The following is a 24,790-nucleotide window of genomic DNA, read 5'->3' on the forward strand; positions in this document are numbered from 1 at the left end:
TCACTTGGGACCTGCATCTCAGACTCATCTCACCTGAGGGAAGAGGGAGCTGGGGCGTGTGTATACCAAGTTCAGGTTTTGGTTGAGGATTGTTCCAGGAAGCATTTTCCCCCTGATGCTTCTCACCTGCCATCTGCCAGATAAGGTGGTTTCCAGTGGCAGCTGCTGGCCAACAGAAGTCACTGAAAATGTGAGGACTAAGGATATAAGCAGGGCATGACCACATCTGCTACATACAAGATTCTATCCTTGACCCAAGAGAAGTTCTTAGAACTCGGCAGGAGTTCATGAACCACCTAAATTTAACTGTGTTGTTAGCATAAGTATTTTTTCTTCCCCATCTCTAGTAACGATAATTCCTTCTTTCCTACTACTTAAGCTGAAAACCTGGAGTCATTCTTTAGGCTTCTCTTCCTCTCACACCCAACATCCAATTCATCAGCAAATCTCACTAGCTGTATCTTCAAAATAGATCTAGAATTCTTCCTGCCTTCACAATTAGCTCCCTGGTCCCCATCATCCCTCACCTGCATTATTGTAATAGCCCCAAGAGAGCCACAGAGATGATTATCAACAGACCCAGAACCCAACTCCTGCTCTCTTATCTCAGTCCAGGATGTCTGTTCTATCATATCATGTTGTTCCTTTCCTATAACTGTGGGCTAAGGCAAGAGCTACAAGGTTAGAGTTTTCAGGGATAATTCAGGTTTACAGACAGCCCCTTGAATGGCAGCGGGTGCTACAGAGAGACATCAACCACTGGAGGCACAGACTGAGTCCAAATACCGGCTCTGCCACTTATCCACTAAATGACAACGGACAAGCCATGAGACCCCTCTGGGCCTCAGTTTTCCCAGCTATAAAATGGGGTTGGTAATTATTCCAGCCTCACAAAATCATCATGAAGATTAAATGAGAGCTACTCCATCTATCTAGTGCACAATATATGCTTGACTAATCATGGCTTCTTTTTTTTAACCACCAAGAATGCCCAACCTTTGGTCCCCTAGACCCAAAGAGGTAAAGAGAGATTTCCCTGGTGGCACAGTGGTTAAGAATCCACCTGCCGGGCTTCCCTGGTGGCGCAGTGGTTGGGAGTCCGCCTGCCGATGCAGGGGACACGGGTTCGTGCCCCGGTCCGGGAAAATCCCACATGCCACGGAGCGGCCGGGCCCGTGAGCCATGGCCGCTGAGCCTGCGCGTCCGGAGCCTGTGCTCCGCAGCGGGAGAGGCCGCAACAGTGAGAGGCCCACGTACAGCAAAAAAAAAAAAAAAAAAAAAATAGAATCCACCTGCCAATAGAGGGGACACAGGTTCAAGCCCTGGTCTGGGAACATCCCACTTGCTGCGGAGCAGCTAAGCCCGTGCGCCACAACTACTGAAGCCCGCGCGCCTAGAACCCATGATCCACAACAGAAGAAGACACCGCAATGAGAAGCCTCTGCACCTCAACAAAGAGTAGCCCCCACTCGCCGCAATTAGAGAAAGCCCAATGGCAGCAACGAAGGCCCAACACAGCCAAAAATAAATAAATAAATAAATAAAATTTTTTTTTATAAAAGAGGTAAAGAAGACCTCCTTCATGTTTTCCTCTCTACCTGAAATTAGACAATCATGAGAGATGCAGAAGGGAGATAGGTTTGGACCAGCTCCGCTGTGGACCATTCCCCCACAGCGTGACTCAGAGGTGTGACCACAGCCCCCCTGCTTTCCCATTTCTCAACACACATATTCGGGGAAACTGAAGTTTCCTCTTCTGAGATGGGGAAACTTCCCCTTACCCCAGAAAAACAGTTGCTTGGGCCAAAGTTCCCCTGGGTAGAGGGCTTAGAACAGGATGCCCACCCACTCTGCAGTCTGTGGGCCATATGGAGGGTTAGTTTCGATACTGATGAGTTGGGGGGCAGGTGTGGAGGTGGGAGGAGACAAGTACAGAGGGAACAGGAAGTGAAGTGAATGCCAATCCCCTGCTCCCACTGCTTCCCCTGCTCAGAGCCTCCTTGCCTTAAGCCCCTGCTCTCAGTCAAAACAGGAATTATTGTGCTATTAGTCAAGGGCACTTGTTGATCAATAAATTGATTGGCTTGTACCCACCTCTGGACACAAATGCAGGGATTGTCTAAAGAGATTGATGTGTTGAGTTGTGCCCAGCTGGGGGTAGTACCAGCCCTCTAGGGAGTGTTTTTGATTAGCACAATGACTGGGAAGGACACCTCTGGTATTTAGTGGGTTGAATTGTGCCCCCCCCTCCCAAAATTCACATGTTAAAGTCTTAACCCCCAGCACCTCAGAATGTGAAGACTCTGGAGATAAAGTGTTCAAAGAGGTAATTAAATTAAATCAAGTCATCAGGGTGGGCTCTAATCCAATATGTCTGGTGTCCTTAAAAGAAGAAGACAATGGGAATTCCCTGGTGTTCCAGTGGTTAGGACTCTGCACTTTCACTGCAGGGGCCCAGGTTCAATCCCTGGTCGGGGAACTAAGATCCCTCAAGCCGTGCCGTGCGGCCAAAAATAAATAAATATTTTTTTTTAAAAAAGAAGATGAGATTATGACACAGACACTTACAAAGGGAAAACCATGTGAAGACACAGAGAGAAGACAGCCCATCTACAAGCCAAGGAGACAGAGCTCACCAGAAACCAACCACGCCAACACCTTGATCTCAGACTTCCATCTTCCAGAACTGTGAGACAATGCATTTCTGTTGTTTAAGCCAGTTTATGGCACTTTATTATAGCAGCCCCAGCAAACTGACACAGTGGGCAAGAACCACACAATGAACTGGCATTTTGAGAAGCTCTAACATTGCAAGAGCTAATAGCCCAAGAAGATCCACTCATAAGTAAAGTGAATTACTTCATCAAAGAGCTTTGCAGACCAACAAACAGCCTAAAGGCACATGTGGGTAGATATCTCCATTGTCCTGAGGATCTGACCAAGACGTGGCCTGCCACCCTGGATGATTCATCTGGTCTGTCTTTCTGGAAGTTCCATGTCTTGGCAGAGGTCTGATTCCACCACTTAGCTTGGGCAGACCTCACCCAGGACATTGAAAAAGCTTCATGTCAGGAATAATTTTGCCTCACTTGCTTCCCAGAAGCTGGTCCACATCAAGTAGGCAGTAAGGGATCCCAGTCCCAGCACATCATGGTCCAGAGGAGCCAGGGTATTTTCTCTTCCAGTTCAATCAGTGCCAGACCTGGAGCTCCCAGAATCAGTATCATTTCCTAAGAGCCAGGGACTTGGTGGCTTTCCTCCAGACCCCGGAACTGGGAGACCATTACCAAGACCTGGTGTCTCTCCAGCTCACCATCTGCTATGGACTGAGTTTTATGTCCCCCCCCAAAAAAAACTCATATGTTAAATTCCAAACCCCAATGTGATGCTATTAGGAGGTAGGGACTTTGGGAGTGATTATTAGGAGGTAGGGACTTTGGGAGTGATTAGGTCATGGCGGTGGAGCCCTCATTAATGGGATTAGCGTCTTTATAAAAGGGACCCCAGAGAGCTCTCGTTCCTCCCAGGAAGTGAGGACACGGTGAGAAGACGGCATCTATGAACCAGGAAGCAGGTCGTCACTAAACACTGAATCTCCCTGAGCCTTGATCCTGGGCTTACCGGCTTCCAGAACTTTGAGAAATAAATGTCTGTTATTTATAAGCCATCCACTCTACAGTATTCTGTTACAGCAGGCTGAACAGACTAAAACACCATCCAACTGAACAAGCCCCCAAGTCCTCACCCTAGAAAAGATCTGACTTGCACCCCAGGGAACTCGCTACATCCAGGCTGCTGGTTCCATCTTTAGCACGTCCACATCAGTTCTCAGAGGGCAGGAGGTTCTCATATCCAAAAGCCAAGGGGTACCGGGTACGGACCCCCACCCAACCTCAGCTCTTGGGTTCAACAGGAACATTTCCGCTCACAAATCCAATATGTAGTTTTGTCGCAAGAGAGGTCATTCCAGGTGCCACCTTTGTTCATGCTGGCACAGTCCTCATCATGGAGGTTGTTGGGTTCCTGTGGGTCCCAAAAGCTGGATAAAGGAAAAAGTGCATATAGGGAGGGATGAATAGGGAGAGCACAGGGGATTTTTCAGGGCAGTGAAACTATTCTATATGATACTGTGATGGTAGATACATGACATCATGCATTTGTCAAAACCCGTGGAATGTACAACACAAAGAGCAAACCCTAATGTAAACTATGGACTTTAGTCCATAATAATGTATCTATATTGGTTCATCAATTGTAACAAATGCACCACACTAATGCAAGGTGTTAATAATAGAAAAAAAGTGTGAGGGAGAGAAGGAATATGGGAAATACTTCTCTGTACCGTCTTCTCAATTTTTCTGTAAATCTAAAACTGCTCTAAAAAATAAAGTCCTACTCAGACATAAAAAAGAATGAAATTTTGCCATTTGCAACAACATGGATGGACTTGGAGGGTATTGTGCTGAGTGAATAAGTCAGACAGGAAAAGACAAATACTATATGATATCACTTATATGTGGAATCTAATAAATACAACTAACTAGTGAATACAACAACAGAGAAACAGACTCACAGATATAGAGAATGAGCTAGTGGTTACAAGTGGGGAGAGGAAAGTGGGGAGGGGCAATACAGGGGTAGGAGAGAAAGAGGTACAAGTTATTAGGTATAAATAAGCTACAAGGATATATTTTACAACACAGGGAATATAGCCAATATTTTATAATAACTATAAATGGAGTATAACCTTTAAAAATTGTGAATCACTATATTATACACCTGTGACTTACATAATACTGTACATCAACTATACTTCATTTAAAAATAATAATAACAGAAAAAAGAATGAAGTTTATTAATTTTTTTTAAAAAGGCTATCGGAAAAAAAAAGAAAAAGAAATGCCTTCATGTCGGGGTTCTTTCTTCCATCTGAATCTTTTCTCAGCCTTTCAGAATTACCTAAAGATGATTCATTATCCTCTTCACCCCAGCAGCTTGTCTGTTCTAACTCAGCCCCACTTCCTGTTCACCAGAAATTCTCCCAGCTCCTGAATCAGTTTCCTGCATCTGGTCAGTTTCTGCTTCCTCTTTCAAAGAACACTTCTATTACACCACATTCCTCCCAACCTTCCAGGTATTGTAATGTCTTAGGTCATGTTCCCTTAAAGCAGAGCCATATTTGGCAATTCGGATGCAGAGGATTTATTAAGGGCTGTTCTCAGGAGATAGGGAGTGAGAGAAACAGGATGGGGCAGGGGATAGAATTGAGCAAGGATGTGGGTTCAGCCTGATCTAGCCTCAACCTGATCCCACAGGAAACTCTGAAATTTGAATAGCACCACAGAGTTATTCCAACTTGAAACAAGGTGTCCAGGCTTCTCTCAACTGGTCACTGTCTGTGGCATGACCCCAATGGGAGTGGAGTAACCTCCTAGCTGAACAGGCTTCCATTCAGCTGAAGCCAACTCTGGAGAAAGCATAACTGTGAACCTTTAGCAGTCAACGCCCCCTGCTGGGGGGAGCCCTCACCAGCCCCATGAAGGGATATGAGCTGAGCACCTGCAGTGCCACACCAAGCCACGACATCTCAATTTGCAGAGTTCTGCTTCCCTCCAGGAATCTTTAATAAAAAATAAAATCCCCAGACAAAACACTAATATCTCTAATATAGAAAGAGCTCCTAGAAATCAGTAAGAAAAAGACCAAAACCGCAACATAAAAAATACACAAAAGATATGAATAGATAATTCACAGAAAAGTTAATACGTATGGCTATTAAACATATGAAAATACACCCAACCTCAGGGATAAGAGAAATGCAAATTAATACTACACTGGGATTCCATTTTTCACCTACATTTAAACCAACGAAATTCCAAAAGTTTGATGAATGTGTGGGCAAAAAAATTATAGTCAAGCTGGTGACAGAATAAATTGGTATAAACAGTATGGGGGACAATTCGTTAATATTTATTTAAAATACAAATACATACACTCCTTGAGAAAGTAAAGCATAATGGCTAAGAGCATAGAGTTTTAAGCCAGGTTGGGTGGCACTGCCACCTGCTAGCTGTCTGACCTTGGGAAGGTTGCTTAACCTCTCTGTGCCTCATTTTCCATACCTTCAAAATGGAGATAATAATGGTACTCACCTTACAGAATTATTAAGAAGATTAAATAAATGAGTTAATATAAAGAGTGCCCAAAAAATGAGATCCTGTTCATCCTTTTGGCAAATCAAAATCTTCCTCTTCCTCTTGCCCTATAACCATGCCTCCTTTTCCTTTTTCTCCCCCCCAACCATTGGTCTGGGAACTTGATATGTTTGAGCAGTTGTGCTAAAGGTTGAGATGTTTCAATGCAGGAAAAATTAAAGTACAGGCACCAGAAGCCCTATCAGAAAAAAAAGCACCCTTGTGCCTCCCAGTCCAGCTCAGCCTGGGATTCTAAAGAATCTGCTGGTTTGGACTTCACAAGGACTTACAAGGAAGAGAGATCCCAAGAGCCCTGGATACTTGCCTCAAAGTGATGGGTGACCCATCCAGCCACCTCCAGTCCCCTTCACGGTTTCTGTCATTCAGCCCCAACCAGTATACCCGAGGAGAGCCATGAGCCTTGGCCACAAAGTTCTGCAAGTACAAACTTCATTCAGCCACCAGTTCTTCTACACACCCTCTGCTCTGTCCCACACACATTTAGGGCTTGTGAGTGCCACCCCAATACCCTTCCCAGTCCCCATGGCATGCAGAACAAGATCAACGCATTCTTCCCACTTGAGCATGTTCAGTGGTAATAGTCAGGCCACCTTCTTGCAAAACCTATGAACCACTCTGTGCCTCAGTTTCCACCTCTGTAAAATGGGATAATAGTAGCTAACTCCTCATAGAGTTATTGAGAGGATTGAATGAATTAGTATGCATAAAGAGCTTGAAACAGTGTCTGACATGCAGTAAGTACTATGACATCTTAACATTTAACATTATATAATTTAAGGAACATTTTAATAATAATAAGTGATATCTTGATTTCCCTGGTACTTTCACCCCACCCTGCAGTCCTCATCTGCATCCAGGCAGAAGAACTTGGGTGGCGGGGGTAGGAAAGGAGTGGGGATTCCTGGCTTTTATGTTTCCAAAGCCCAGGCCTTTGGGAGAAATGAAAGGACTTGGGCAAAAGACAAAAGATTAGGAAGAAAATGAAAATATCATGATTTAAAGCAACTCCTCTCTAGGCAAACTGATCTATGGTAAGGGAAACCAGATAAGTAGTTCCCTAGGGTGGGGGTGGGGTGACTGGGAAAGGAGCATGAAAGACCTCCCTGGGTGGTAGAAACATTGTAAATCTTGACTGGGTTGACAGTTACACAGGTATATACATATGCCAAAACTCAGTGAATGTACACTTAAGATCTGTGCATTTTACTGTATGCAAATAATATCTCATTCACTCAACCTTATTCAAGACCAAGATTCCCTAAAAGGTAAAGAGGAAAGATTGCAATGTGAAGGAAATTATGGAGATGTAGACATGGTGGGTGCCAGAAAGAAGGCTCTGCATTTCATTCCCTGGTAGAGTCTGAGGTGATGGCCAAAACCATACCCCAGATGGGTATGAAAACTCTAAAAAGTAGAGTGTACCTCGACCCTGTTTCCTGGGTAAAGCCCCAGAGAAGTATCAGGAAACCAGAAAGAGAAAAGAGCTGCTTGGCCCATCAAATTAGAATAGTGTCTAGCACATAGTAGGTGCTCAAAAATTGTTCATTGAATTAATAAGTTAATAAGTGACCTACACACTTTGCACAGATATCTCATTTGATCTTCATTGTGACCTACTGAAGCAAGGATTGTTAACCCCATTTTATAGATGGGAAAATTGAGGCAGAGAGAAGTTAAGTAATTTGTCCAGGATCATTCATCCAGTGGATGTCCCAGTGGATACCAGCTTGGAGTAAAGACCTTGAGGACCAGACATGTACTACACTCTGCCTTGACCCCATATAAGCTGTTCCTACTCAGAAGAAAAATAGAAGATCTCAACTGACAGATAAAATTTCCACCCTCCTGGTATAATGGGAGCTCAAAAGAGGCAGGAAATGAGTTACTTAAAGAAAACAAAGTTATATTTCTTATGCACCTGAGTTTAGGGAGTATGACTTATACCTCCCCATCATCTTATTACATCTAATTAAATTACATCATTTAATTTAATCTCAAAAAAACCCCTCTGTACTACCTACTCATACAAATGATGCTATGAAACAGAAAGATTTTTTTAAATAGGGGGAAAAAATAGGATGGTAGGCCTAAATCTAACCAAATCAATAATTACATTAAATGTAAATGGGCTTAAAACACCAATTAAAAGCCAGAGATTGTCAGATTGAATTAAAAAAAAATAAGACCCCACTATATGCTATCTACAAGAAGTCTACTTTTAAAATAATGACATAGACAGGTTAAAAATAAAAGGATGGGAAAAGATAAACCATGAAACACTAATCAAATAGTGCTATGAAGCTTATGGCCAAGAACATGGACTTTGAAACCAGCTTCCTGGGCTCAGATCCCGGCTCTGACACTTACTAGTTGTAACAAGTGAGTTGCTTAAGTGAAATATGCCTCAGTTTCCCCATCTGTGAAGTACTGATAGGTAATGATATGTACAATGTACAAATGGTCTTACCACCTAGCTTTGGTAGTATTAAGTCATTAAAGTTATTTACACATATTCCAATTCTCCTTCTACATAAACATAGATGAAACCGTCTTTCCCTGCATCTTAAAACATAGCAGTGCCCATGTGACTTTCTTTGTGAGTACACATAGGTAGAAGTTTTAAAAGTCAGTGTATGACTTGCTTCATACACTTCCATCATTGAGCTATAGGGACTGTCTGTTACTTCAGCATAACATAACCTCTCCTGACTCACACACTAATTTATAGAACTGTTGTTAGAATTATGTGAATGCATGTAAGATGTTTAGAATACAGCCTAGAGAATAGAAAATGCTACCTAAGAGATAGCCATTATATTATATCTCCATGTTAGAGGGAAAACTGAGACTCAGAGAGGATAAGTAAACACAATCAGGATTTGAACTCAAGCAAAGCATACCCCCTTAACCTTGATATTAAAAGTTTTAGTGGGGACTTCCATGGTGGTGCAGTGGTTAAGAATCCGCCTGCCAATGCAGGGCACATGGGTTCGATCCCTGGTCCGGGAAGATCCCACATGCCTTGGAGCAACTAAGCCTGTGCACCACAACTACTGAGCCTGTGCTCTAGAGCCCATGAGCCACAATTACTGAAGCCCACGTGCTCTAGGGTCCACGTGCCGCAACTACTGAGCCTGTGTACCGCAACTACTGAGCCTGTGTGCTGCAACTACTGAAGCCCGCACGCCTAGAGCCCATGCTCCACAAGGGAAGCTGCTGCAATGAGAAGCCTGCACACTACAACAAAGAGTAGCCCCTGCTTGCCACAACTAGAGAAACCCCGCGCGCAGCAATGAAGACCCAACACAGCCAAAAATATTTTTTAATTAAAAATAAATTTAAAAATAAAACATATTATTAAAAAAGAAAAAGTTTTAGTGACTCAAAAGCAATTCCAATTTCTCTACATCCAGGCCTGGGAAGGATATGTAAATCCTAGAAGAGAAGCAGGCTGGCCCTGCTGGTTCTCAAGGGCTTGGTAGGGACAGCTCACCTGCTCAGCAAAGTTACTGATGATGACCAAGTGAGAGTAATTCTCCTGGCAGAACTTCCGGGCTTCATCCCATGACTTGGTGCTTGGAGAGAAGTAGTAACACTTACCCTGAAAAGGGAGCCAGCCCTCAGGGCAGGTGACCCTGGTACAGTCTGGGGACAGGATAGGATTCTGTCAGAGTGGCCCCAGAACCAGAGTAATGTACATGGTATGCCATGTACAGTTGTGCAGGCTATGCACTGCTCCACTCCAGGTGAGCACCACTCACATAGATCACACTGAGAATTACTCCCATGGATGTATGCAGTGTCGCAGCTCTGCCATGTCCCCCATCTCAGTGAAGTTCCCCAAGTCCCACTCACCTAATAAGCCCCGAAGTTCCCGCAGGGACTGGTTGGTGTCAGCTCTTACTCGTTCAATGTCCTTCTTCAGGCCGGCTAGCCCCGCCATGCCAGTCACTGTCAGCAGGGATGGGCTGTAGGGTTAGAGACCCAAACCCCCATCTACCCACCTACCCATCACTGACCGCAGACACACCAGAGAGCAGCAAGAGCTGTGTTCCCCCACTGCACCCACGTTCTAGTGGGTGGAGGTAAAACTCAAAAACACATGCTCAGTGCCCAAGAAGAGCCCTAGTGTGGCTCCAAGGAGAGATTAATCCCTGAGGCATGAGGAAGAGTAAAGATGGTGGGCTTCTTGCAGGAGGTGGGTTTTAAAGGAAAATGGTGATTCCGTATCTCTAAGGGGATGGGGAGGCTCAGTAGGCAGGAGCCACCTTGGAAGCAAAGGTCCAGAGACAAGCATGTTGGGAAAGACTGGTGCAGTAGAGATCAAGTGGAAACTCACAGGAGCTTGAGATCAGAGTGGGAAGAGATCTGGTGTCTGGGTCCTTAAATGCAAAGCTAAAGGTTTTTTGTTGGACTCTGGGCAGTGAGAAGCCATTGATGGGTTTTGAGTGGAAGAGTGGCTTGGTCTGAATTGTGGGGTGAAGGATTGTGGAATGGAGCAATTTTCAGACTTCAGGAATCATACTGAAAGCCTTTTCTACAACTAATGTATGTGTTACCACTACTTTCACACAAATTTGCCTTCTCCCAATACTCCTCAGGGCCATCACTAGATGGCCCTTCAGTTGGACAAGACAGAAATATTAGATAGATAGATGATAGACAGACAGATAGATGATAGATAGATAGATGATAGATAGATAGATAGATAGATAGATAGATAGATAGATAGATAGATAGATAGATGATAGATAACATATATGTTATCCTTGACACTCTTCCCTCTCACTCACCACCATTCCCACTCACTCATCCCCAGTCTGGTCAATTTTACCTCCTAAATCTTTCCACTCCACCTACTACTCTTCATCCCCACAACCACAACCCTCATCCAAGCATCCATCATCTCTCAATTACCCAATTTCACCATTCTCCTCCCTTGTACTTATGTTGCCTCCTACCACAGGGCCTTTGCACATGCCTGAGACCCTGAACTCCTTACCAAGTTAATTTCTTCTCTTCCTTCACACAGCTATAGTACCATTTCCCTAGCAAAACTCTATATGACACTCCCAAAGATAAGGTCAAGACCCCTCGTTAGATTTTTTCATAGAATTGCCTTCCTCTTCCTTTGGACTATTCATCAAAACTTGGAATTTTACCCTCATTTGGATGATAATTTGGTAAATGGCTGTCTATGCTTGTACTGTCCAACAGAAACAAGATGTGAACCACATAGGTCATTTTAAATTTTCTAGTAGCCACGTGTTTTAAAAGTCAAAAGAAAGTAAAATTAATTTGAATGCCATTTTTATTTATCTCAATATATCCAAAATATTAGCATTTCAGTGTATAATCAATATTAAAGATTATCATTATTAATATTATTGATATATTTGACATTATTTTTGTAGCAAATCTTTGAAATATGTATTTTTTGGTTGGGTTTTTTTGTTTGTTTTGTGGTTTTGGTTTTCTGTTTTTTTGTTTTGGCCATGCCACGCAGCTTGCAGGATCTTAGTTCCCCGAGCAGTATCAAACCCGGGCCCAAGGCAGTGAAAGTGCCAAGTCCTAATCACTGGATCTCCAGGGAATTCCCATGAAAGCTATATGGTTTTTTTTACGATTTTTTTCGATGTGGACCATTTTTAAAGTATTGAATTTGTTACAATTTTGCTTCTGTTTTACATTTTTGTTTTTTTGGCTGCGAGGCATATGGAATCTTAGTTCCCCGACCAGGGATGGAACCCACACCCCCTGCACTAGAAGGTGAAGTCTTAACCACTGGACTGCCAGGGAAGCCCCCCATATGTATTTTAGGCTTACAGTATAACTCAATCCAAAATGACCACATTTCAAGTGCTCAACAAGCACAGTGACTCATGGTCGCCACACTGGACAGTGGAGGTCTAGACACACACACACACACACACACACACACTCCACAGGGACAGGGACTATGTCTGATGTGTTCACTATCCTACCCACCCATCCCCCACCCTGCTACATAGCACAGTGCCTAGCAAAGATGGCATTGGGGTTGGTCATGAAGCTGGATTTGAGGATCATGTTCGTGCTCAATACACATGATTTGAAGGGATGATTGAAAGCGCTCACCATTTGCTCTCCATGCCATCTGCTGAAAGGTTAACATCCTCAGCTCTTCCACCACCTCCTGGTCTATGAGAAGGAGTCCAGCTTGAGCCCAAGTCCTCCCATACCCCTTCCCCAATTTCTCTGCATGCCCCATCCTCACCTTACTCACATTTAATCAGGGTAACAGCCAGACCAGTGCAGCCCATGAGCAGTGACACCACCACCAGCAGACACACGTACACCATCAGTCTCTCCTCCTGGTAACACCTAGGACCTCTGGACTTCTGACTGATCCAGGGCACTGGAGTAGCTGGGGGGCAGAGATGGGGACAGAGAGACTGAGGCTGATGCTTCAGATAGTGAGGAAAGGACCCTTGAGCTTTCCTCCAAGAGCAGGGGGGCAAATGACTATGGTCATGACTATATCACCAGGTGGGGTCAGCAAGAGAATATCAGGGAGAGCAAACCCTAAAGAAGCCCAGAGCATTTGTGGAATACATACAATATGCCACACATTCTGTCACACCCTTATTATCTTATTGGCTCCTGACCCTTATGACATAAATTTAAATAGTATTCCCATTTTGCAAATAAGTGAACTGAAGGCTTGGAGAGGTCATGCATAACTTGGACCCAGCTCTTCTCTTAACATTTAGGATGCATTATCTTCTACACTCCAGCAGCCCCTGCCCAAGCTGCTCCCCAGTGGCCCAAGCTGTGGACCCTTGCATCTGGGGCAGAGTACATTTCCCATAACTTATAGGCAAGCAGGAGGTAGGGCTTGAAGAGTACCTGGTAGATATCCTGGGTCCCTGGGGGTCTGGTTTAGACTCAGAAAGGAGGAGCTTCTGAAAGGAAATGTTCCTCTACCAGGGTCTCACTCCAGAGCTATAGGTCTCAAATACACTGGCCACAATGAGAGGGGAGATAGAGGTAAACCTAAAGGACTTACTGGCTATAGGCAGCTGGGATGCAGGATGTACAAGATCAGTGCCTGGGAGGAAGGCAAGAGAGGTTTATTCAGAAGTCACCAAAAGACTTCGTCTCTCAAGATCAACAACCTCCCCTCAAGCCCTCTGATTTGTTCTTTGGTCAGAATTGGGGGACTGGAGGGAGGACTTCCAAGTGTCTACTCTCAGGCTTCGTAATGGGTATTCCCACTGCTCACCCAGTTGAGGAGTTGTGCAGGTGACAGGGGTGAGGTTCAGGCCTGGAAGGGATCAGAAAGACAACAGTCATGCAGAGCAGGCCTTCAGCCAAGTGAACAGGAAGGTCCCAGCCCTAGATGCTCACCTGTGTTCTTCAGGAGCTTGCAGGGAAGTGGGGGGTTCTCTGTTTTCTTTCCTGAGGAGGGAGGAATGGTTGCTCAGTCCCAGATCAGGACAAAGCCAGCACTGGGTCTCCTGTACCCCCAGCCCCAGCTCACCTGCCCTTGGAGGCCTTGGTGGAGCCGTCCAACCTGGCGAAGAGAAACTCAGCATTAGAGCTGGTCCAAGGATGAGAATGAGGTGGAAAGGCAGTGATGGAAACAGGATTGACATGTGCACACTGTTATATTTAAAATAGATGACTGGGACTTCTCTGGTGGTGCAGTGGTTAAGAATCCACCTTCCAATGCAGGGGGCGCTGGTTTGATCCCTGGTCGGGTAACTAAGATCCCACAGGCCGTGGGGCAACTAAGCCTGCGCACTGCAACTACTGATCCCTCACCCTCTGGAGCCCATGTGCCACAAATAGAGAGGCCAAGCACTGCAACTACTGAGCCCACGTGCTCTGGACCCTGCATGCCACAACTAGAGAGAAGCCTGCACGCCGCAATGAAGAGCCCGTGCACCACAAGGAAGATCCCGCATGCCGCAACTAAGACCCGATGCAGCCAAATAAATAAATAAATATTTTTAAATAAATAAATTAAAATAGATGACCAACAAGGTCATTAATTAATTAATTTTTTTTTAAAGAGGGACTTCCCTAGCGGTCCAGTGGTTAGGACTCCGCACTTCCACTGCTGGGGGCACAGGTTCAATCCCTGGTCACGGAACTAAGATCCCACATGCCACATAGTGTGGCCAGAAAAAAGAAAAAAGAAACAGGATTGAGACTGCAATGGAGGGTTAGGGATGGGGTTGTGCATGAAAATGGAATTGGGCTTAGGGATAGGGACAGGATTAAGATACAGTGACCAACCATCCTGAATTACCCAGGACTTTCCTAATTTTAAAACAGGAAGTCCCACATTCCAAGAAATCTTTCATCTCTGCACAAACTAGGACAGTTGATCCCCCTAAGTTAAAGACACAAGTGAGTTTGGGTATGGGAATAGAGTCAAGGTTAAGGTTGGGATGAGGGCGTGGATTGAGATGATGGGGTTGAAGAAGGGTCAGGGATAGTGATGGACATGGGAGTAGGTTTGTGATTCAGGGTGTAGTTGGGATGAAGAATGAGGCTGTAGCTGCATTGGGGAATGGGGGAGAAGTTGAGGTTGGGTTGTAGTTGTGTTGGGGCTTGGTGATAGTTTTGATTTGGACATGGAGATGGGTTGGAGATGGGGCTGCATTTGGAGATGGGGATGGGACCTAAATTTGGGGAAGGGGTGGCCTTGAAGACAGTGATGCGGTGGGTCTTCGGGCTGGGCTTGGGGATCATGCTGGAACCAAGTTGGATTTGGAGACGGACTGTCAAAAAGCAGAGCCCAGTGCACCTCCTTAACTCATACTGAGACCCATGGTGCCCTGGGACCTCCTAGATTGACTCCACTCTGGACTCAGAAGTGGGGGGCGTGGATCCACGTGGAATGGCCCCTGTCCAAGGACATTCAGGGGCCCTGGTGGGAGTTTACTCAGGGAAACAAAGCCTCCAATTTTTTTTTTCTTTTGGCCCTGCCATGCAGCTTGCGAGATCTCAGTTCCCAACCAGGGGTGAAACCCAAGCCATGGCAGTAAAAGCACCCAGTCCCAACCACTGGACCCAAAGCCTCCACTTTTATATACACTTATTGGACTCTTGTTGAGTCCCTGGCCAGGCATGGACCACCCAAGTCTAAAGGCAAATTTGGGCCCTGGGTGTGAATGCGAAGAGGTTGGAGAGACAACAGTCCACTCACAGCTTCTGAAATACTGGTTTTCATGTCTCGGGGCCTTTGCATTCACCAGTACTTTTCTGGGCTTCTCTTCTTAACAAACTCCTGTTCATCCCTCAAGTCTCACTCCAATGTCCCCTCATCTGACCCCGAATCCTCCCACTAGTGCAGGCAGACCCCTCAATTACCCTCAGGATTTCCCCAATTTCGTAGTCCCTCCCCTCTCAGACCTGCTCACCCAAGACTATGCCCAAAACTGCCTCCCCCATCAGACTGAGAGACCCTCAGCGTGGACGCATGGGTACTCCCACCATCATGGTGCCCCGTATGGGCAGGCTGACCATATATGTCTGCAGTGCCCAGCTAGTTCCCCCTGGGGAGTCTATTCCCCAACCTCATCCCTCAAATCACACATCTCTTCACCTGCCCTCTGAGAGGTCCTCTTACCTGGCTTGGGAGGAAGGTCCTTGTACGGTGGTGCCGTGTTCTCATAATCATCATCATCATCCTCTTCTCTGGGCCCTTCCAGAGGAAAGGCAAGTGAGAGCCCAGCCCATTCCCTCCTCTGTCCCTCACACCCTGGTCTCTGACCCCAAGGTGGGAATACTGTAACCTGGGTCCTGACCACCCCTGGTCCCCAGCCCATGCCTGGCCAGGGCCATACCTGGCAGGTCCCTGCACCCAGAGTTAGTATACAGGGTGCACATGACTGCAGCTAACACAGGAGCCTGAGAAGAAGCAGGCAGAGCTCGACAGCTCCTTCTCCTTGTGTCCTCAACTCAAGTGACTAGGGTTTTTCTCAGTTCCTTTTTTCTTTAAAAGTCAAGAACATGCAAATCTATCTTGAGGGGAACACCACAGACCACACACACACACACACACACACACACTTATTCTTCTCCCCAGTTTGGATTCATGCACAGAAATAACAATGACAACAGCCCCTGCATTTGAGTTCCTACACAGCACCAAGCCCTGGGTGAAAAATAGATAAGCTCCTTCCTTCATGAAACTTCAATCGAGACAGGAGAGACAATAAACCTATAAAGAAATATAGAAATAAGAAATATGGTTTGTTTTTTTATTTTATTTCCAATAGTAACTAAGTATTATTTTAAAATAAAATAAAACAGGGTAAAGGGATAGGATGGGGGCTAATGTAGAGAGGTGGTCAGGGGAGGCCTCCCAGAGGGGTAGACATTTACAACAAGACGTTAAAGTAATCGGTGCTAAGTACTCCCACATTCCCACAGTGAAGTTTTAGGCTCACTGTGGCTACATAACAAATAACCCCAAAACGGGCTTCCCTGGTGGTGCAGTGGTTGAGAGTCCGCCTGCTGATGCAGGGGACACGGGTTCGTGTCCCGGTCCAGGAAGATCCCACATGCCGCGGAGCGGCTGGGCCCGTGAGCCATGGCCACTGAGCCTGCGCGTCCGGAGCCTGTGCTCCGCAACGGGAGAGGCCACAACAGTGAGAGGCCCGCGTACCGAAAAAAAAAAAAAATTACCCCAAAACTTCATGACTTAAAAAAACAGTAGGCACGTATTATCTCACAGTCTCTGAGGCTCAGGGATTCAAGAGCAGCTATGTGGTTCTGGCTCGGGATCTCTCATAAGGTTTCAGTCAAGATGTTGCCCAGGGCTGCAGTCATCAGAAGCAGGGCTGGGCTGGGGCTAGAGGATCTCCTCCATGACGGCACACTCCCATGGCTGTTGGCAGGAGACCTCAGTTCCTTGCCATGTGAGCCTCCCCCAAGGGCTGATTGAGTATCCTCACAACATGGCATAGGCCAAAATGGAAGCCACAAAGCCTTGTATGATCTAGCCTCACAAATCACAAACTATGATCTCCACTATATTTATCACATGGACCAGCTTTGAGTCACTGTGGGAGGAAAGCACACGAGGACATAAATACCAAGAGGTAGGGATCATTTGGAGGTCATCTTGAAGGCTGCCTACCACAGTCATATACACAGAACTTGCAAAGGAGTGTTTTTCATCCTGAACTTGACATCGACTGGAGGGTATTTAAAAAGTGAAAGTTAAAAGGCCTGTCTATGCTATGGGGAAACCAAGGGATGAGGTTTTGATTCGCACCCAAAACAGCATGAAGTGAAATGATGGACATAGGGGAAAGGGCTGCAATAGGAGTGGCTGCGTCTTTTGGTACATCAAGGATGTGGGAGTTTCCTGTGAGCCTCGTAAAAGCAGTGGAATAACCAGGCTGAGGCCCAAGAAAGCAGCCTGCCTATGTTTCTCAAAATGACCACCAACAGCCTTTGGGGCAAACAGCCCTAGAATCATCCATGACTCCTCCCTTCTCTTTCATTCCATGGCTATGGCACATTAAGTTTTCAAAAGATGGCTGCAACAATATCTCATGTCCTACATGTTCTTATGCAATGTGACCATGCCACTCCATCAAGAAGTAGAGTCTAATTATCCTCCCTTTAAATCTGGGCTTGCCTTAGTGACTCTCTTATAACCAACAAAATGTGGCACAAGGGAGAGCTGCCATGCAGCTTCCACCTGGCTCTGTCAGAACATGTGCTCCCAACTGACATTTTGTGAGGAAGCCCAAGCCACATGGAGGTGCTTGGCTCAACAATCCCTGCTGAGGCCAGATTTCAAGTCATCCCAGCCCAGGTGCCAGACATATAAGTGAAGACACCTCCCAATGATTCCAGCCCCCAGGAGAGTTAGAGTCACCTCCAGCCCTTTGGGTCTTCCCATCCAAGGCCCCAGACATCATAGAGCAGAAACAAGCTGTCCCGACCATGCCCTGTCCCCTAGAATCCATGAGCATATGAAGTGATTATTTTATGCCACTACGTTTGGGGTGGTTTCTTAGACACCCTAGATAACTGGAAATATGACCAATCTGTTAGTAATCTGGTTGGCTCTACCTTCACAGCATATTCAGCATCTGAGTCCTTTTCACCTCCTGGTCTTAGCCATCATCCTCTTTCACCTGGATTACAGTAATAGCCTCCACCTAGGTCTACCCACTTCTGCCCTTGCCCCCTTTATGGTCAAACTCATAGAAGCAGGGAGATGGTTGCCCATGGCTGGAGGGATGGAAAAAATGGGTAGATGTTGGTCAATGGGTACAAAGTTTCAGTTGTGCAAGATGAATATGTTCTAGAAAACTACAATGTGACTATAGTGGACAACATTGTATTGTGTCCTTGAAACTGGCTAAGAGGGTAGATCTTGGGTGTTCTTAACACAAAAAAAAGAATAAATAAAAGGAAAATGTTAACTCTGAAGTGATGGATATGTTGACTGGCTTGGTTGTGGTGAATATTTCACAATATACATGTACATTGGGTTATCAAGTTGTACACCTTAAATACATACAATTTTGACTGTCAAGAATACCTCAGAAGGACTTCCCTGGTGGTGCAGTGGTTAAGAATCCTCCTGCCAATGCAGGGGACACAGGTTCGAGCCCTGGTCCGGGAAGATCCCACATGCTGCGGAGCAAATAAGCCCATGTGCCACAACTACTGGGCCTGCGCTCTAGAGCCCACAAGCCACAACTACTGAGCCCGCGTGCCACAACTACTGAAGCCCACGAACCTAGAGCCCGTGATCCGCAACAAGAGAAGCCACTGCAATGAGAAGCCCGCACACCGCAATGAAGAGTAGCCCCCCACTCGCTGCAACTAGGGAGAAAAGCCCGCACGCAGCAACAAAGACCCAGCTCAGCCAAATTAATTAATTAATTTAATTTGAAAAAAAGAATACCTCAGTAAAGCTGGAAGAAAAACAACCATAACTGTTTTTATTTAAACTTTTGATAATTTCTTTACCACAATTTTCTTTCACTTTTTTTTAACATTGCATTAATATATAATTTTTCTTGGGGAAAAATAGAGTCTGAAATCAAGGTGTGGGCAGGGCCATGTTCCCTCCAAAGGCACTAGGGGAGGATCCTTTTTGCCTCTCCAGCTTCTAGGGTTTCCTGGTACTCTTTGGCTTGTGGCCACATCACTCCAATCTCCGCCTCAGTCTTCACATGGCTTTTTCTCTGTGCATCTCTGTGTCTCAACTCTAGATGCTATGCTGGTGGTTTTGAAGATGCAGGAAGGGGCCATGAGCCAAGGAAGGCAGCTCTAGAAGCTGGAAAAGGCTAGAAAACAGATTCTCCCATTCTCGAAGCCGCTGAGGGATAGTGGTCCTGCTGACAACTTGGTTTCCGCCACAGGAAACAACTTTGAACTTCTGACCTCCAGAACTATAAAAGAATTAATTTCCGTTGTTTTAAACCACTAACTTTGTGGTAATTTGTTACAGCAAGCATAACATATTACATACCCCAAAGAGCAAGATCCCAATTCCTCTTTTGAGGGGTTTTCCATTAAAGTAAAAGGAAATGCAACTCAGATTGGCTTAAACAACAAGGAAATCCCGTCAGGCCCATCCATGTACAAGTTAGAATATTGGGCGGGGTCGCTGTAACGGAGATTCAGAACAAGAGTGGCTTAAATGAGATGGAATTTATTTCTCACCTCACAGTCTCAATATAAGCAATCCAGTCTCCGCCAGTGGAAACTCTTCCCCAGCACATGCTGAGGGGGGTGGCCCCAGCCCTACTTGAGGTGGGAGGGCAGCAGCAGACCAGCCTCCCTCTCCAGAAAAAGCTCACCCCAGGGGCTGAGCTTCCCCCCGCCCCGTTCCCATGATGTAACATGCTGAACCTCTCCCACCTGCATGAGGTGTGGGTGTGCTGTTCCCATTCTACAGATGGGGAAATGGAGACTTGTCTGAGAAGGAAGAGTCTGTCTGCCCAGCAAATACCCACTGAGCATACACAACAAGTATCAGATTCCAGATGGATATGGGGGGGTCAGGGTGGAGGGATAGGGAAGGGATTGGGGGGGTACACCAACCAAGAGGACTGATAGCATCTCTGGCCATCAAGGGCATCCTTTAAGGTGGGTGGGCCTGGGCAAGGTAAGTGTGGTGAATGTTGGATGGTCTCACTATGTGAGGGTGATGGCCACATGGCCAAGGCCGTGCCTCGAGACTTGGCACACAGTAGGTGTGCAGGAACTTGTAGTGAAATCCAGTCCCGTCAACTGGGTATAATAACATAAAGCCATGGGTCCAGGCTGACCTGGCTCTGCCCCACTCTTGCTACGTGACCTCAGGGGAGTAGAACAACATCTCTGGGCAGAGGTCTCCTGATACGTCCAATGGAGATTGGGGATTCAGTTGTTCATTCATCTATTCAACAGATATGTATTGACCAGCTACTATGTGTTAGGCTCTGTTCTAGGTACTAGGGAGACATTGGTGAATAACAACAAAAATCTCTACCCTTGGGATTAGAAACAGGGAGAGATATAATGAATAAAATAAACAAATACCTTATATAGAGAACAAACTAGTGGTTACCAGTGGGGAGAGGGAAAGAGGGGAGGGGCAAAATAGGGGTAGAGGATTAAGAGTTACAAACGACTATGAATAAAATAAATAAGCAACAGGATATATTGTACAGCACAGGGAAATATAGCAATTATTTTGTAATAACTTTAAATGGAGTATAATCTATAAAAATATTGAATCACTACGTTGTACACTTGAAACTAACATAATATTGTAAATCAACTATACTTCAATAAAAAAACATATCTTAGAAATGTTGTTAGATAGGCATAAGCAGAAAAAAGAAGAAAAATAAAGCAGACAAGAGGAATCAGGTGTGCATGGGGCGGGAATGTTGCAATAGTAAGGAAGATCACAGAATGGAAATGATACAAAGCATGGTCTTGGACCAGAACCAAAGTATACTAGAAATCACAGAATGATATCTGGAAATTCCATACGTATTTGGAAATTAAATCATGGGTCAGACAGGAAGTCAAAACTAAAACTATTTTTGACTGAATGAAAGTGAAAACGTACCATATCAAAATATGTGGAGTGCAGCTAAAGCAGTGCTAAGAGGGAATTGTAGGGCATTAAACACTTATGTTTAAGAAGGTGATGGGGGGAGTTCCCTGGCGGTCCAGTGGTTAGGACTCGGCACTTTCACTGCCGTGGCTCTGGTGGGGGAACTAAGATCCCACAAGCCGCAAAGCACTAGGTGTGGCCAAAACTAAATAAATAAATAAGAAGGTGATTGGGTATATTTGAAAGTTGCAAATAGAGTTTTTTTCTTTCTTTCTTTCTTTCTTTTTCAAGTAACAGTTTTAGGAACATCTTTCTTATCTGTGTTTCTAGACACTTCTCTACATGCATTACAGAACCGTCTGCACATCCATTCACTAAAGTAATACTGTTTACAACTGGATGATCAAGGAACACTCAAAAAACACGTTTTTAGGGCTTCCCTGGTGGAGCAGTGGTTGAGAGTCCGCCTGCCGATGCAGGGGACACGGGTTCGTGCCCCGGTCCGGGAAGATCCCACATGCCGCGGAGCGGCTGGGCCCGTGAGCCATGGCCGCTGAGCCTGCGCGTCCGGAGCCCGTGCTCCGCAATGGGAGAGGCCGCAGCAGTGAAAGGCCCGCGTACTGCAAAAAAAAAAAAAAAAAAAAAAAAACACGTTTTTAATGTCATGAAGAACCTAGGGGTAAGACAGGAATAAAGACACAGACCTACTAGAGAATGGACTTGAGGATATGGGGAGGGGGAAGGGTAAGCTGTGACAAAGCGAGAGAGAGGCATGGACATATATACACTACCAAACGGAAGGTAGATAACTAGTGGGAAGCAGCTGCATAGCACAGGGAGATCAGCTCGGTGCTTTGTGACCACCTAGAGGGGTGGGATAGGGAGGGTGGGAGGGAAATGCAAGAGGGACGAGATATGGGGATATATGTATATGTATACCTGATTCACCTTGTTATAAAGCAGGAACTAACACACCATTGTAATTATAAAAAAAATAAAAAATAAAAGCATTAAAAAAACACATTTTTATACATGAGCTGTTAAATACACCTCTACATGCAATAAAAAAACGGTCAGCACGTTATTTACTGATGTAAGACTCATCTAATCTTGCTGAGCAATTAGCACTCTTAGAACAACCTTGTGTGTCTATAAACACTTCCTTATATGCATTACAGAACATATACCTGATCCATGCCCTGAAATAACACTGCTTTCACAGAGCAAGTAGCTCTTGAACGTTCTCATTATAAGAAAAAAAAGAAAAAGGGTAACTGTGCTGTAATGGATGGATGTTAATAAGACTTAATGTGGTGACAATTTCACAATGTATACAAATATTCCATCATTATGTTGTACACCTGAAACTAATATAATGTTATATGTGAATTATATATCAATTTTAAAAGAAGGAGCAGGGAGGAAGGTGGGGAGGAGAAGGAGGTGATCAGGAAAGACCTGACAGTTGAAATCAACTGAAGAAGGTGGGGGGAAGGCCCTGTATACATCTGGAAGAAAAGCATTCTAGTCTGTGCAAAGGCCCTGAGGACAGCAAGCTCCTGGTGTCTTCGAGAAACAGGGAGTCTGAGATCCAAAGTCCCCTTCTCAGTGAAACTTTCTAAAACTGAAGTTCCAAGCCCACCCTTCTCCATACACTCCATTCATTGCGTTTGTTCTTAACAGTTATCACCATCTTGTCACACACATTGTGTCCAATAGGATGCTTGTTGAATGAATGAGTGACGGTCCTGCCCACCAAGCCCTGACTAAGGCCAGGCCACTCCAGGCTCACTGGTCCTCCACCACCAGCCAGCAGCCCGACACGAAGGCAGCAGAATCCCGGGGCAGCTCCTGGATTACAGGCGTGCCTCTAGTCACTATCACAGACCGAGGCCAGGTCTTCCCCAGGGACTGTCTAGGCCAAGCTAATTTATTTTTCCTCCTCTCCGGAACTGAATTACCCAGAGCTTCCGATCTCCCATGCAGCGGACCGAGGCGAGGCGCAAACTCCGCCCAGAATGTTCTTCTCCATCCCCGGCCCCACCTGGGGCCTCCGAGGCTGTTCCGCCCACAAAATGCTAATGCAGCCCCTGCCCGGGGCAGAGCAGAAGCCGCGGCGCGGACGGCAGTGGCAAGGGAAAGAGGAAGGAGGGGCGGGGAAGCTGTGGGCAGCGATGCAGGGCACCTGGGGACGCGGGCGGGGAACACAGTGAGGTCTCCTCGTCAGATGGCTGGTAGAGAACAAAAAACAGGAAGACTGTGGGGCACGGGTGACTGAGACCCGGCCCCTCCCTCACCCCTTAATACCACCCTCACTCTAATATTATCCCCCCCAGATCTCCAATTCTGAGTATGGACAGACCAAGCTGAAGCCTCTGAGTCCAGGGACCTCAGGACAGATGTGGGTCCACATCCCCACCCACCCAGAGTCATCCCTGGCTTGGACCTCTTCATCCTCTAGTGAAACGACTGGTCGTGGGAGTCCCCTCTGGTGGGCCTTCTAGTTAGAGAGTGCCTACCAGACGAAAGTGATAACAGCGCGTACTGGATACCTCCTAGGTGCCAGGCAGGAAGCGCTTTTCGGGCAACCATCAACTGGTTGATCAACTGATTCTTCCAAACCACCCTGTTCATTTATTCATTTGTTGATTTTTTTTTTTTTTTTTTCGCGGTACGCGGGCCTCACTGTTGTAGCCTCTCCCGTTGCGGAGCACAGGATCCGGACGCGCAGGCTCAGCGGCCATGGCTCACGGGCCCAGCCGCTCCGCGGCATGTGGGATCTTCCCAGACCCGGGCACGAACCCGTGTCCCCTGCATCGGCAGGCGGACTCTCAACCACTGCGCCACCAGGGAAGCCCTCATTTGTTGATTTTTGACAAGTATTTACTAAACCCCTGCTGTGTGCCAGTACCCTTCTAGGTGCAGAAACACAGCAGTGAACAAGACAGGTAAAATTCCCTGCTCTGCAGAGCGGACATTCAAGAGGAGAGACCAACAGTAAACAAGTTAAATATTAAGTCAAATATATAGATCTCAGGTTAGAGGGTGGTAAGTGCTAATAAGGAAAATAAAACCATGAAGGGGGTGGGGGCTGTTTAGTAGGGACCCATTTTACAGGTGAGTAAACTGCATCTCTGAGAGGGAAGTCACTTCCCAAGGTCACACAGGGAGTGAGTTGGCACCGTGATTTGCCACTCTGGGTCTCCTCCCAGCTCTGGCCTCTAGGTGAGCAGCTGACACACAGAGAAAGAGAGGCAGAGGGGAGACACACAGAACAGAGCAGGGCTGCCTGGCATAGCTGTGCAGGTTGGGCACTGCACAACTCCAGGAGTGCCATTCACAAAGACAAGAATGTGAATGTTGTCCCCTGGAGTCAGGAAGTGCACAAGAATCTCAAATCTATGCCATGTTCTGGGGCAGAACTTCCTGGAAAGGAAGTCTCAATCACCATTGGTCTATCCTCTATGGCTTGCGTTACTGAACCGGGTTTGTTTGC

The 24,790-nt window shown here is 46.0% G+C and overlaps 2 protein-coding genes across 2 annotated transcripts in view; one reads left to right on the forward strand and one right to left on the reverse strand.

The window, feature by feature from the left end:
• Nucleotides 1–1,693, forward strand: part of ADGRE3 (adhesion G protein-coupled receptor E3) — a gene marked incomplete at both ends in the record, with an annotated part of 39,356 nt that extends 37,663 nt beyond the window's left edge. Inside the window, one exon of the mRNA XM_079701496.1 lies at nucleotides 1,676–1,693. Within this exon, the coding sequence (XP_079557622.1) occupies nucleotides 1,676–1,693 (18 nt within the window). The remainder of the gene's footprint in view (nucleotides 1–1,675) is intronic.
• Nucleotides 1,694–3,906: 2,213 nt separating this feature from the next.
• CLEC17A (C-type lectin domain containing 17A) lies at nucleotides 3,907–16,097 on the reverse strand (the record flags this gene model as incomplete). Its single annotated transcript, XM_079704099.1, has 12 exons — nucleotides 3,907–4,039; nucleotides 6,520–6,629; nucleotides 9,709–9,860; nucleotides 10,071–10,166; nucleotides 12,333–12,395; nucleotides 12,481–12,621; nucleotides 13,264–13,305; nucleotides 13,480–13,521; nucleotides 13,605–13,655; nucleotides 13,738–13,770; nucleotides 15,838–15,912; nucleotides 16,055–16,097. The coding sequence occupies 12 exons, from the start codon at nucleotides 16,095–16,097 to the stop codon at nucleotides 3,907–3,909; spliced, it is 981 nt and encodes a 326-aa protein (XP_079560225.1).
• Between the last annotated feature and the right edge of the window lie 8,693 nt (nucleotides 16,098–24,790).

This window comes from Hyperoodon ampullatus (assembly GCF_949752795.1).
Source record: "Hyperoodon ampullatus genome assembly, chromosome: 4".
Taxonomy (NCBI): domain Eukaryota; kingdom Metazoa; phylum Chordata; class Mammalia; order Artiodactyla; family Ziphiidae; genus Hyperoodon; species Hyperoodon ampullatus.